The sequence below is a fragment of the Anopheles gambiae genome, chromosome 3 (assembly GCF_943734735.2).
Source record: "Anopheles gambiae chromosome 3, idAnoGambNW_F1_1, whole genome shotgun sequence".
In the NCBI taxonomy this organism is placed as follows: domain Eukaryota; kingdom Metazoa; phylum Arthropoda; class Insecta; order Diptera; family Culicidae; genus Anopheles; species Anopheles gambiae.
Genome location: NC_064602.1, coordinates 51,886,976 through 51,898,946, shown reverse-complemented (window position 1 = coordinate 51,898,946; position 11,971 = coordinate 51,886,976). Strand labels below are relative to the sequence as shown.

The window sequence follows — 11,971 nt, the reverse complement described above, 5'->3', positions numbered from 1 at the left end:
TAAGTATGGAGATAAATATTAAAAATAAGACATTTTAAAGACATGCAAAACTCATATACTTAACTTTTACAGCTGTGATTGTGGGTGGTTGTTGTGTGCATTTCGATCGGGAGTTGCTAATTGTTGTTCACCTGTAAAACATGTAAGTTGGATGTAATCAAATTATATGTTTTTCAACTATTACTTTACATTGCAACTAAACGAAAAACTAAAAATAACATAATTGCAGGTTGAGCGGTTCGAATGTGGGAGCTACTAGCTGTGGATGCGGGCAAGAATGCAATTGCACAAGCATTGCTAACGTAAATGCCAAACAATTACATACTTTAAAAAATTTGATACTAGATGCAAATATGAAATTAGACTAGCTTATGGAAATGCATCTAAATCAACAAATCTAGCCTCAGGCAATTAATGAAAATGTGGTGCTGGAAGAAGTAATTGAAAAAGCTTTCGCGTTAATTTCATCCAAAGTAGATTTGGACAAACTCGAGCAGGATTTGATGGCGACGGAGCGTTACCGATCGATTAAATCAGGTCTCATGAAAAGGATCAAGTCGGTTGGGATTAAAGCAAGGTTGCATGACGCTCTGTATCTAGTTTTTAATAGAATTTTTCTATCTGAGTGCTCTTGGAGCGGAATCGGTCGCAGCGGACCTAAAATTGAATTTAGGAAATATGTACACATTCTACAACTATTTAAGGAAATTTCAGGCAGCAGAGATTATTCGGAAGTAGAGAAATTTTTCAGTACAAAGTTACGAAATGCAGGAACAGCAGCAAAAAGGACCGGAGTGGTCAAAAGCGTTAGCCGAGGACAATACTCGAAAAAAAAAAAGAAATTTAATATAAAAAATTAATACTGTAAATAGTACTTAACGTAGATATAGGTAAGAAAGTATGTTGAACTTAATTTTAATGGTGTAGATAAAGAATTTGTGCAATATAAACCATTTTAAGTAATACTTATAAGTTGTGCACTGGCTGTGCATTCTTTAATTCACAGTTGCGAGCAGTTGAGTTTGTTGTTTTAAGTGAATAGCGAAGATTTATATGAATGTGAAGACAAGTAGAAGAATAAATGAATTATGAAACGTTCGATGGTTATGTTCATATTTTTCCTTAATAATATTTAGTTATTTGAAATATTTTAAACATACTTTGAGGTGATTATAGCGATTAATAAGTGTAATAACCGATTTTATATGGACATGTTAGTTAAGTGACATTTTACAAACATTTTTAATGAAATTGCTAGTTATGCGACAAAAGCAACTGGCCAATTTAGATTATCATGATTTGTGAAAAGATATTACCGAACAGATAATTACAGCTTCGAGGTTTTGCCTTCTGTAAGAGAGTCCTTTAAAGCATATCCAGCTTCATAGTTTTAATTGATTAATGTCATCTACTCGGATAGTCTGGCCACAGATTGCTAGACCTCTTACTTCTACAGGAATCCAACCATACGTGACTTATACTACAACCTAAAAATACATAAAACATATTTGCATTAGAGTGTGTTTCGACTTTAGGTCCTCAAGGTGTACTTGCCTGACGATGTTAATGTTTATGTCCGAGCACATCATGAAATACAAAGCACTAGCAAGAAATCCTTTCATTGTGTTGCACAAGACGATTATGTTCTTTAGGCCCAATATTTCGGTTATTTTAGTGTTTGTTTTCGTGGCAGTAGCGTGAGGTCGCTTTTTTATATTTGGATGAACTAGCATGTTTTAAGCAAAATACTTGTGTACCATGAACCTCGATCCATTTTCGTTTTGCTAGCCTAACGAGCTTAGCAAGTCAATGACAGTAATTAAACAGCTGCAGAGGAATAGAATGGAATACACGTGGTAAGATGTGGATTGCGCATAAACGCGTTCCGAAAGTTGCTGATGGACAGAATCAACCGCCGCGCCACACCACTACAATACCATCGTAGTTTAGAATCCACTTGAACCCCCGCTTCGCGCTGCAACATGAAACCCTGCGCACACGATACCTTTCGTGCTGGGCCCGGCCGGTTGATTGCTGCCCTGAGCATGCTCATGCTTCAGAGCACATAAGCAGCGGGAGAAGACCGCTCCATCAATTAACATCACCGGAACGGCATGGCGCAGGGCGGCAATCGCCGACAATTTGCCCGTATCCTTGTGGCCAAGTCACGAATAAGCTCAAGAATCTATCCCTCAACGTCGCGTTGGTTCAGAAAATCGTGCGGGATCTCGATCAGGAACGAATCCAATACGCCCTTGTTCCACACGTCGAACTCCTGTGCCATTTCCTTCCGTGTCATGCCCAGCGCCAGCATCAGGTGACACGCTTCGCATATCAGCTGCATATCACCGTACTCGATGCCGTTGTGTACCATATTCACAAAGTGACCCGCATTCACAGCACGAACCACCGTTCGATTTGACGCAAATAGCCTACTGGGAGAAAAGTGACGAACCGGGTTAAATATCAGTCAATTGAATCACAAGATTTACTCACCTGGTAGACATCCTTAATCAACGGTAAAAGCATCCGGGTGCCCACCGGGCATGAGAGAAGGAACTATAAATTTTCCCCGCCAGAGTGAAGTCAGTCTTCGCGGTAAAGTTGATGTCTGGTTACCTAAAAAAGTAAAATAAAAAATAATCTAAATTAAACACTAACATTTGCCGTGCGATTTCTTAAATGTTAATTTTGTGTTTTGGTACTGTATGCTTTTATTTGACAAAATAACTTTAGTAAACTAACACATTAAAAATTGTAGACATATAAAAAGACGATACGCGATAGAAAACACGTCCTGCTACGACGGCACCCGAAATGGAAGAGAGCCGATCTCTCTCGCTTTACCGCCGCGCGAAGTACCGACGAACCCTTCGGCTACGTCGGATGCTGTCGGTTACCAGACAACACCGAGTACCTGTGGCTGCGTACTGCGCCCAGCGTAAGACCGCGCTTGCACAACATCTCTCCCTGTTAATTGAGCTGATAGGCTCCAAGCCGATGGGGGAGTCTTCTAACGCGAGAAGACCTACGTGGCACGCCTATCTGCTGCTGGTTCGTACCTTCTGTAGGATGTTCGGTCTCCAGGGCCTGCTGCGGTTGTGGTGGTGTGGAGGCCGCAGTGTTTTGGGATGTCTCAAATGCAGACTGATCAGTAGAATGGGCTGCCGGTACATCATGTCCACTCTCGGGCTGACTGGATACCTTCCATTCCGCCAACAGCACGTCAAGGGGTAGCTGAACTGCTGGTGATGAACCGTTACCAACTCGTCGTCTCAGCTGATTCACGTGACGCCTTAACAATCGTCCATCTTCGGCAACGATCTCGAACATTACACGCCCGCAGCAGCGGACAATCTCCCCTGGGATCCACTTCCACGAGTTGTTGCTAAAATACTTTGCTGCGATTGCGCAGCTTCTCCGGGATGACTACTCTCTCTCCAAAAAGAATGCAGCCATCCACGTTGGTCAGCGATTCCCTTCTATCGTAGAGCCGTGCAAGATCTGTTCCGTAAGCTACGTCGCGAGGCCAACCATCTCGCACGTACTTGTAAACCTTCTGGAGCGACAGATCTTGCTAAGTGTAGAGCTCAATGTCGAAAAGGACGTCGGCGTTGGAAAAAGAACCAGTGGGGATGTATTCGATGGTCATGTCGTAAAGCTGAAGTGTTAATGCGAACCTCTGCAATCGATTAGCTGTATACGTTGGAATCCCCTTTTTGCTTCCAAAAATTTGCACTAATGGCCGGTGGTCGGTTTGCAACGTAAAATGTCGACCGTATAGCATCCAATGGAATTTCGTTACAGCAAATATGATGGCGAGACCTTCTCGGTCGATTTGGCTGTAACCCTCTTCAGCCTTACTCAGCGCTCTAGATACGTGTTGCACCACCTTAAGAGATCCATCAGGAAATTTGTGACTAAGCGTTGCCCCAAGTCCAATAGATGAAGCATCGGCCGAAACCACAATGTCAAGCTTCGGGTCATAATGTGTGAGCAGGAGGTCTGAAGAAAGAACGGTTTTGAAACGCTCGAACACTTTTTGGCATTCCGGTGTCCATTTAAATGTGTTACCATTTTGCAGCAATTTGTCCATTGGGTAATGCAGATCTCTAATACTTGGGATGAACTTTGCATAGTAGTTCACCGCACCGATGAACGATCGTACTCCTGAGATATCTTTCGGTGGAGGCAGTTTTTTAATGGCTTCGATCTTCAACGGGTCAGGTCTGAGGCCTTGGCTGTCTATACAGGGTTTACCTAGCCAATCCGGCATCGTCAAAGCGTTATCGGTCGCCGTAAATACTTTTTCGGGCGACGTAAACCCTCAATTGGGCACTGTCATTTCTATTCGGGCCTTGTGAAGTATAAATCGAGCATAGTACAGAATGAAAGCGTCCTACTCTTGAAGGTGTCAAATCAGTAGCTTCGGTGTGTTTGATCCATCAAGTTGTTTAAAAATACGTATTTTGCATGTTGTTTAACTTATTATGTATTATTTTAAAATGTTTACCTAATTAAATCACCAAACATATTAAATATTAAAAAAAACCAAATTGCATTGTACGGGTTTAAATTAAAAGAACTAAAAAAGGAATTTGAATAATTTTTTTATTTGATTAAACTTAAAAATAGTGAATTTTCTTACATATCAGTTCAACTACTAGCAAAAAAGTATTCCCTCTCAACAATCTCAGAGAGAGTTTGTATGGAAACCGCCACAGCTTCTTCTCTGCTTAAACTCTGCTTGTTGGTATAAGCTGAACTCAGAGAAGAAGCTTTAAATGAACCGGCGCTCAGTGACGTCACGGATCGGATCGAATCCTGTCCGGAGAGTGATTGTTCCAAATCGCTCAAGCCATCACCACACCCGCTGTCAAAATTAAATTAAAACGAAACTCTTTTGTTTACTTTTTATTGAAAGATAACCGCGTCGCTTTTGTGCATGTTAAAATAAAATTCAGAACTGTAGAAAACTTTTACGAAGAAACTGTTTGTGTTTCCTGATAACCTGTAAGTATATAAATAAAGGATCAAAATGCGTAAAATTTAGATCGGTTTACAACTAATAAATCTTCATTTTTCAGCTGTATTTGAAGCTGCATTACTTATTTGAAGAACGTCAGCTGTTGTTCTGTACTGTTTGTTCGAGATTCGTCGTAAATTCTTCGCCTTTGTAACCTGTAAGATCAACTAAAACACATTTTATATCAATAAATAACCCCATAACTTTCATCTAAACGAAATGTGGAATATTATCATTGCAGGTTACGATGAACGCTTCGAGTGTGGCAGCTGCCGGATGTGGATGCGAGCAGGAATGTCATTGCAGAAGCCTGGCTGTTGAAAATAACAGGAAAATACATATATTGACAAATCTAACAACAGATTTACATATTGTTGGGTGCGTACGTGCAGGGTACTCACGCGCCCTCTCTGCGAGATGTTTTCTCTCGTCGGTTGATGGGCACGAGTGTCCTAGCGAGAGATTCGTCCCGATCCGCGATCCCGATTGTTACTCGTTACACGATCGGGATGCGAGCGGCAGTCGGGATACAGCTAGCAACGAATGTGGTGTGGTGTCAGTAACAAGGCGGAAATAAATTAAGTTTATTTATCTAATCTAATTTACGTTGTGTCGTAAACACTTATTCGGCCACATATCACACGGCAACGTAAAAGTGGCGACGAGGACAATTTACTTTAACGTGTGTTCAGTTTAACGTGTGCAAGTGTATCAAACATAGGACCACCGTGTCGCAAGCGTCGTAGGATGGAGCAAGCCGACGCAAACCAGATGGATATTTTTGCGGACGTTGACCCACGCCGATTATCCCAAAATCGTGCCAGCGTACCAGGCGTGTCTATGCCAAATTTCGCGCATCGAGAAGGAGCATCAGTAGTACCGCCGATGATAATCCAGCCGCCATCGCAGCCTACGTCGACGCCATCGCAGTCTACGTCGACGCCATCGCTAAACAATGCGTCACCAGCCATCATTAGCAGCGCGGATAGTGCAACGATGCTGCAAATGATGAATTTGCTTCAACAGCAAATGACACAGCAGCAGCAGCTGCTTAAAGATTTTCTTCACGCGCGCATGCCGAGCCAATGCGCCCCACCCACCACCTTGCAGCCTGAACAAATAATTGATACTCTGTCTCACCACATTTCAGAGTTTCAATACAACAAGGAGACTGGTATAACCTTCAAAAGCTGGTTTTCACGCTATCTCGACCTGTTCCAGAAGGACGCGGCAAGGATCGACGACGCAGCCAAAGTGCGATTGCTGCTGCGCAAACTGGGACCATCCGAGCACGATCGCTACTTAAGCTTCATCATGCCGAGCCGCCCGCCGGATTTTTCACTCGAGCAGACTGTGGAAAAACTTACATGTCTGTTCAACACCCAAGAATCGCTGTTGAGCAAGCGGTTCAAATGCTTGCAGATCATGAAGACGCGGACCGAGGATCATCTCAGCTATGCGTGTCGGATTAACAAGGCGTGTGTCGAGTTCGAGCTGAAGAAGTTGAACGAGGAAGAGTTCAAGTGTTTGCTGTACGTGTGCGGGTTGAAAGACGAGATCGACGTAGACATCAGGACGCGACTGCTAGCCCGCATTGAGGATAAGGCCTGCGTGACCTTGCAACAGCTTTCTTCAGAGTGCTATCGGTTAATCAACCTGAAAAAGGATAGCGCAATGATCGAGGCACCGGTACCAGAGCGTGTTCTAGCAGTAAACACAAAAATGCATCGCGCACCACGTCAGTTCCAACCCAAGCGCGACAATCCTACTACCCCTTGTTGGTCGTGCGGAGGGCTGCATTGGAGCCGCGATTGCCCGTACAAGCAACACCGATGCACAACATGTTCCCGGACGGGCCACAAAGAAGGCTATTGCAACACCATAAGATCCCGTAAGCCCGGCAAACGCCCCTGGAAGCAGCGTAAAACACAATTAAGGATGGTGACAGTGAACGTCCAGAGTGTACAGCAACGGCGCAGATTCGTGTCACTTACGATGAATGGTACACCGGTTCGTATGCAGTTGGACACGGCTTCCGACATTACTGTGATAGATCACACAACGTGGAAGCTCATTGGCAGTCCCCAGTTAGCAGCACCATCCGTAATCGCTAGAACCGCCTCAGGTGCTAACCTATCCCTGGAAGGAGAGTTCCCGTGCACTGTCGAAGTGAATGGACAGGCAAAGCAAACCGTGATTCGCGTCTCTAAATCGCGTTTGTTACTTTTAGGTGCTGATGTTATCGACGCGTTTGCTCTATGGTCGGTTCCGATGGACAGTTTTTGCTGCCACGTTACAGGTACGTCTACCACGCCGAAGCAATGGCAAGAACGGTTCCCAACAGTCTTTCAAGGAATAGGCCTATGTAAAAAGGCAGGGGTTACCTTGACGCTGAAAGACAACTGCCGTCCAGTCTTTCGTCCAAAAAGACCCGTTGCATACGCTATGCAAGAGCCTGTAAATCTAGAGCTTGATAGGCTAGAAAAGTTGGGTATAATAACACCTGTAAAGTTTTCTGAATGGGCAGCACCGATAGTAGTGGTTAAGAAGGCAAACGGGAAAATTCGGCTATGTGGCGATTATTCCACTGGGTTGAACGAAGCGCTAAGACCACATGATTACCCGTTACCACTTCCAGAGGACATATTTTCAAGGCTGTCCAACTGCACCATGTTCAGCAAAATCGACTTAACGGACGCCTTTCTCCAAGTCGAAATCGATCCTCAATACAGACCGCTACTTACCATAAATACGCATAGAGGCTTGTACCACTACAACCGCCTACCGCCCGGCATCAAAGTTGCTCCTGCTGCCTTCCAGCAACTTATGGATACAATGCTCGCAGGGCTTAAGGGCGTATCAGGATATCTTGACGATATCATCGTAGGAGGAAGTAGCGAACATGAGCATGACACAAATTTGGCAGAAGTATTACACAGGCTTCAAGAATATGGATTTACGATACGAGCCGATAAATGTGCTTTTAAACAGCAGAAAATCACGTACCTTGGACACGTGATCGATAGCCACGGACTACGACCAGATCCGTCAAAAATCGAGCTTATAAAGAAGCTCCCTGAACCGAAAGACATATCCGGTGTGAGATCATTTCTGGGAGCAATTAATTATTACGGGAAGTTCATCCCGAATATGAGGAAGCTGCGATATCCGTTAGACAATTTGCTTAAGGCAAATAATTCATTCTGCTGGACGCCAGAATGCAAAAAGTCGTTCGCAACGTTCAAGTCTCTCCTATCGTCCGACCTACTTCTAACGCACTATGATCCACGGCAGAAGATAATCGTTTCTGCAGACGCTTCGTCCATCGGCCTTGGCGCAACGATTAGCCACGTGTATCCTGGAGGTGCAATGCGCGTAATTCAACATGCTTCCCGCGCCCTCAGTGAAGCAGAGCGTCATTACAGCCAAATCGATCGCGAAGGCTTGGCTATCATCTTCGCTGTAAAAAAGTTTCATAAAATGATCTTCGGCAGGCGTTTTGTTCTTCAAACGGACCATCGACCTCTTCTTCATATTTTCGGCTCGAAGAAGGGTATCCCGACCGTCACCGCAAACCATTTGCAGCGTTTCGCACTCACTCTTCTAGCGTATGATTTCAGCATAGAGTATGTACGCACCGATGACTTCGGAAACGCTGATTTGCTTTCGCGCCTGATCAACACACAAGCCAAACCTGAAGAAGACACCGTGATCGCATGCATAGAAACAGACATCAAAGCAATGGTGGTAAGTGCGCTTCATAACACTCCACTTCATTTTGCAGACCTTATCAGAGAAACACGGAAAGACCCCCTACTGCAAAAGCTCGTGCATTACATACGTGAAGGATGGCCCAGTAATGCAACCTACACAGGGGAATTGTCTCGTTTCTTTGCACGTAAGGATGCTTTATCAACCGTTGATGGTTGTATTTTGTTCGGGGAGAGGGTGGTGATTCCTCGAGTTCTACAACAGCAATGTCTGCAACAAATACACCACGGTCATCCTGGCATACAACGGATGAAAGCATTGGCCAGTAGCTACCTTTATTGGCCATCCTTGGACGCTGACATCACAGAATGGGTCAAAACATGTAACGCGTGCCAAGCAGTTGCACGATCACCCCCTCACTCAAGCCCCGTTCCTTGGCCAAAAGCTGCAGGTCCATGGCAGCGCATTCATGTGGACTATGCTGGTCCACTAGATGGAGATTTCTACCTCATCGTAGTAGATTCGTTCACGAAATGGCCTGAAGTATTTCGAACGAGCAGCACTACATCCGCAGCAACCATCGGCATCTTACGCGGAATATTCGCCCGGTTCGGTGTTCCAACCACTCTAGTATCTGATAACGGTACGCAGTTTACGAGCGAAGATTTTAAGTTTTTTTGCTTCCAGAACGGCATCGAGCACATAACGACGGCACCCTATCATCCGCAGTCTAACGGGCAGGCTGAAAGGTTCGTTGATACTTTCAAGCGGACCGTTAAGAAAATATCAGCCGATGGGAGAACGATGCAAGAGGCGCTGGATGCATTCCTACTGTCCTACCGAAGTACTCCGAGCTCCGTGTTAGAAGGGCTAAAATCACCAGCGGAGATAATGTTTGGCAGACCAATGCGTACAACCTTAGACCTATTACGTCCACCACTCGCAGGAGGGTTAACAGACAGTCCAGTAGCAGCTAAACGCAGGGAATTTCGCTCGTCCGACCTGGGATATGTTAAGTGTTATTCTCGCAACGGTTGGAGTTGGACAGCTGGGACCATTGTTAGCCGCATTGGAAACGTAATGTACACCGTTAGGACAGTCAATAGAAAGACCATAAGAAGCCACGTGAACCAGCTGCGCGAGCGCCGTGAACGTCATCATCATCGTCATCGTGAATCATCGGAGTCTGACGGTTTACCGCTAGATATTCTTTTGGATTCCTACCACCTTACTCCGCAACCGACGACATCAACAGCCGAACCATCATCAGCATCGCTACAGCATACTACATACACACACACGAGCGTATCGTCTGCATCACACCCACAAACGTCAGCAGTCATCGATCCGCGTACGGCCTCAAACGCGGAACCGCTGCATCCAACGAATTCCCCAATTCCGGTACAAGCTCCAACCCGAGAACCACGTCGCTCTTCTAGGCATAGAAGACCGCCCAGTAGGTTCGACCCGTATAGGCGTTTTTAAAAGAGGGGAGATGTTGGGTGCGTACGTGCAGGGTACTCACGCGCCCTCTCTGCGAGATGTTTTCTCTCGTCGGTTGATGGGCACGAGTGTCCTAGCGAGAGATTCGTCCCGATCCGCGATCCCGATTGTTACTCGTTACACGATCGGGATGCGAGCGGCAGTCGGGATACAGCTAGCAACGAATGTGGTGTGGTGTCAGTAACAAGGCGGAAATAAATTAAGTTTATTTATCTAATCTAATTTACGTTGTGTCGTAAACACTTATTCGGCCACATATCACACGGCAACGTAAAACATATGAAATTAGATGAACTTTTAGCAATGCAACGTCAACATCCAATTCAGCCTTTGGATACTGTTGCAGTTATAGTGCAAGAGGATGAAGCAGATGGGTTTGTCTTTGCCAAAATTAGTAACAAAAACGAGCTAGCCAAATTTGAGGCGGATTTGATGTTGACGGAGCGTTTTTCTTTTATAAAAACGTGGCTTCTTAAACAACTTAAGTCCGTAGGAAGCATACCAAGGATGCATGAAGCCCTGTACATAATATTTAATAGAGTTTTTTTAATGGAGTGCTCGTGGAGTGGACTAGGAGTAGGACGTAAAAAAACAAAGGTAGAATTTAGGACAAATGTAAATATATTACGATTATTTAAGGAAATTGGAAATATACAGGACATAGCAGAGTTAGAAAATTTTTTTAGCAAGAAGCTCCGTAACGCTGGTTCTGCTGCCCAAAGAACCGGGGTCATTAAAAGCGTCAGTCGAGGGAAATTTACAAAAAAGAAGAAAGAGGAAAAAAAATCTTAAACTTTGTAAATATTGTAAATAATATGAATTATAGATTTAGTAGTTTTAATATAAATTTTAGTGATTTGTTTTCTAAGAAGACATATTTTGTGAATTAAATAATTTTATGAACTAGTATAATTAAGTTGCTAATGTTTTCATTACTGTGGAAGTTGAATAAATTAGAAAATCACTAGTTTTATAAAAAAAAAGTCTTACATGCTCTTTTTATGACTTTAATGGATTGAAGGATGTTGAAATGTAATAAGAGCTTCACATTAAAAGTCATATTTCCGCTACCGAAAACACGAAACTGTTAACGAACTGTCAGTGTCGCAAATAAAAGTAAAATTTACTAAAGAACTATGCGACAGTTAATCCAAAAATGCAGAAAAGGTTGTAACAAGCGTCGACTGTGACTGACTGAAAAATGCTGATTTGTTAAGTATGTTAGGATAATGAATTAGCACGATGCGATGCATCACACTTCAATTTAGTTTAAAATTATTTCCAGAAGTGGAACTTAATAAAGTTTATGCTTACTACCTTAATCAGTTTTATCAGTTTTTTACTACCATTACATAATATATAATTAATTGCTACTTTTCTCACAATCTGACACCGTTATTGTCCAGTCTATTGAGTTGATTTAGCGAATACGTGTTACCACAAAAGGCTAGACCACTTACTTCTACAGGAATCCATCCATACATGACTTATACTACAACCTGAAAATACATAAAACATATTAGCATTAGAGCGTGTTTCGAATCGTGGTCTCCAAAGTGTACTTGCCTGACGATGTAATTGTTTATGTGGTATACGTTCGAGAACATCATGAATTAGAAAGCACTAGCAAAAAAAAACCCTCCCATTGTGGTGCACTGGACCATCATGTTCGTTAGGCCCAACAATTCGGTTATTTTAGTGCTTGTTTTCGTGGCAGTTGCGTGATGGCGT

General features: G+C 43.6%; 1 protein-coding gene and 1 pseudogene across 1 annotated transcript; one reads left to right on the top strand and one right to left on the bottom strand.

Annotated features, from left to right (window-relative positions):
• Window positions 1-271: 271 nt before the first annotated feature.
• Window positions 272-4,611, bottom strand: LOC133392936 (6-phosphogluconate dehydrogenase, decarboxylating-like; annotated as a pseudogene).
• Window positions 4,612-4,904: 293 nt separating this feature from the next.
• LOC133392935 (uncharacterized protein K02A2.6-like) lies at window positions 4,905-10,462 on the top strand. The gene is made up of 3 exons (XM_061655560.1): window positions 4,905-5,013; window positions 5,088-5,183; window positions 5,268-10,462. Exon 3 carries the CDS (start codon window positions 5,774-5,776, stop codon window positions 10,220-10,222), a length of 4,449 nt encoding a protein of 1,482 aa, XP_061511544.1. The 5' UTR covers window positions 4,905-5,013; window positions 5,088-5,183; window positions 5,268-5,773; the 3' UTR covers window positions 10,223-10,462.
• The last annotated feature ends 1,509 nt before the right edge of the window (window positions 10,463-11,971 follow it).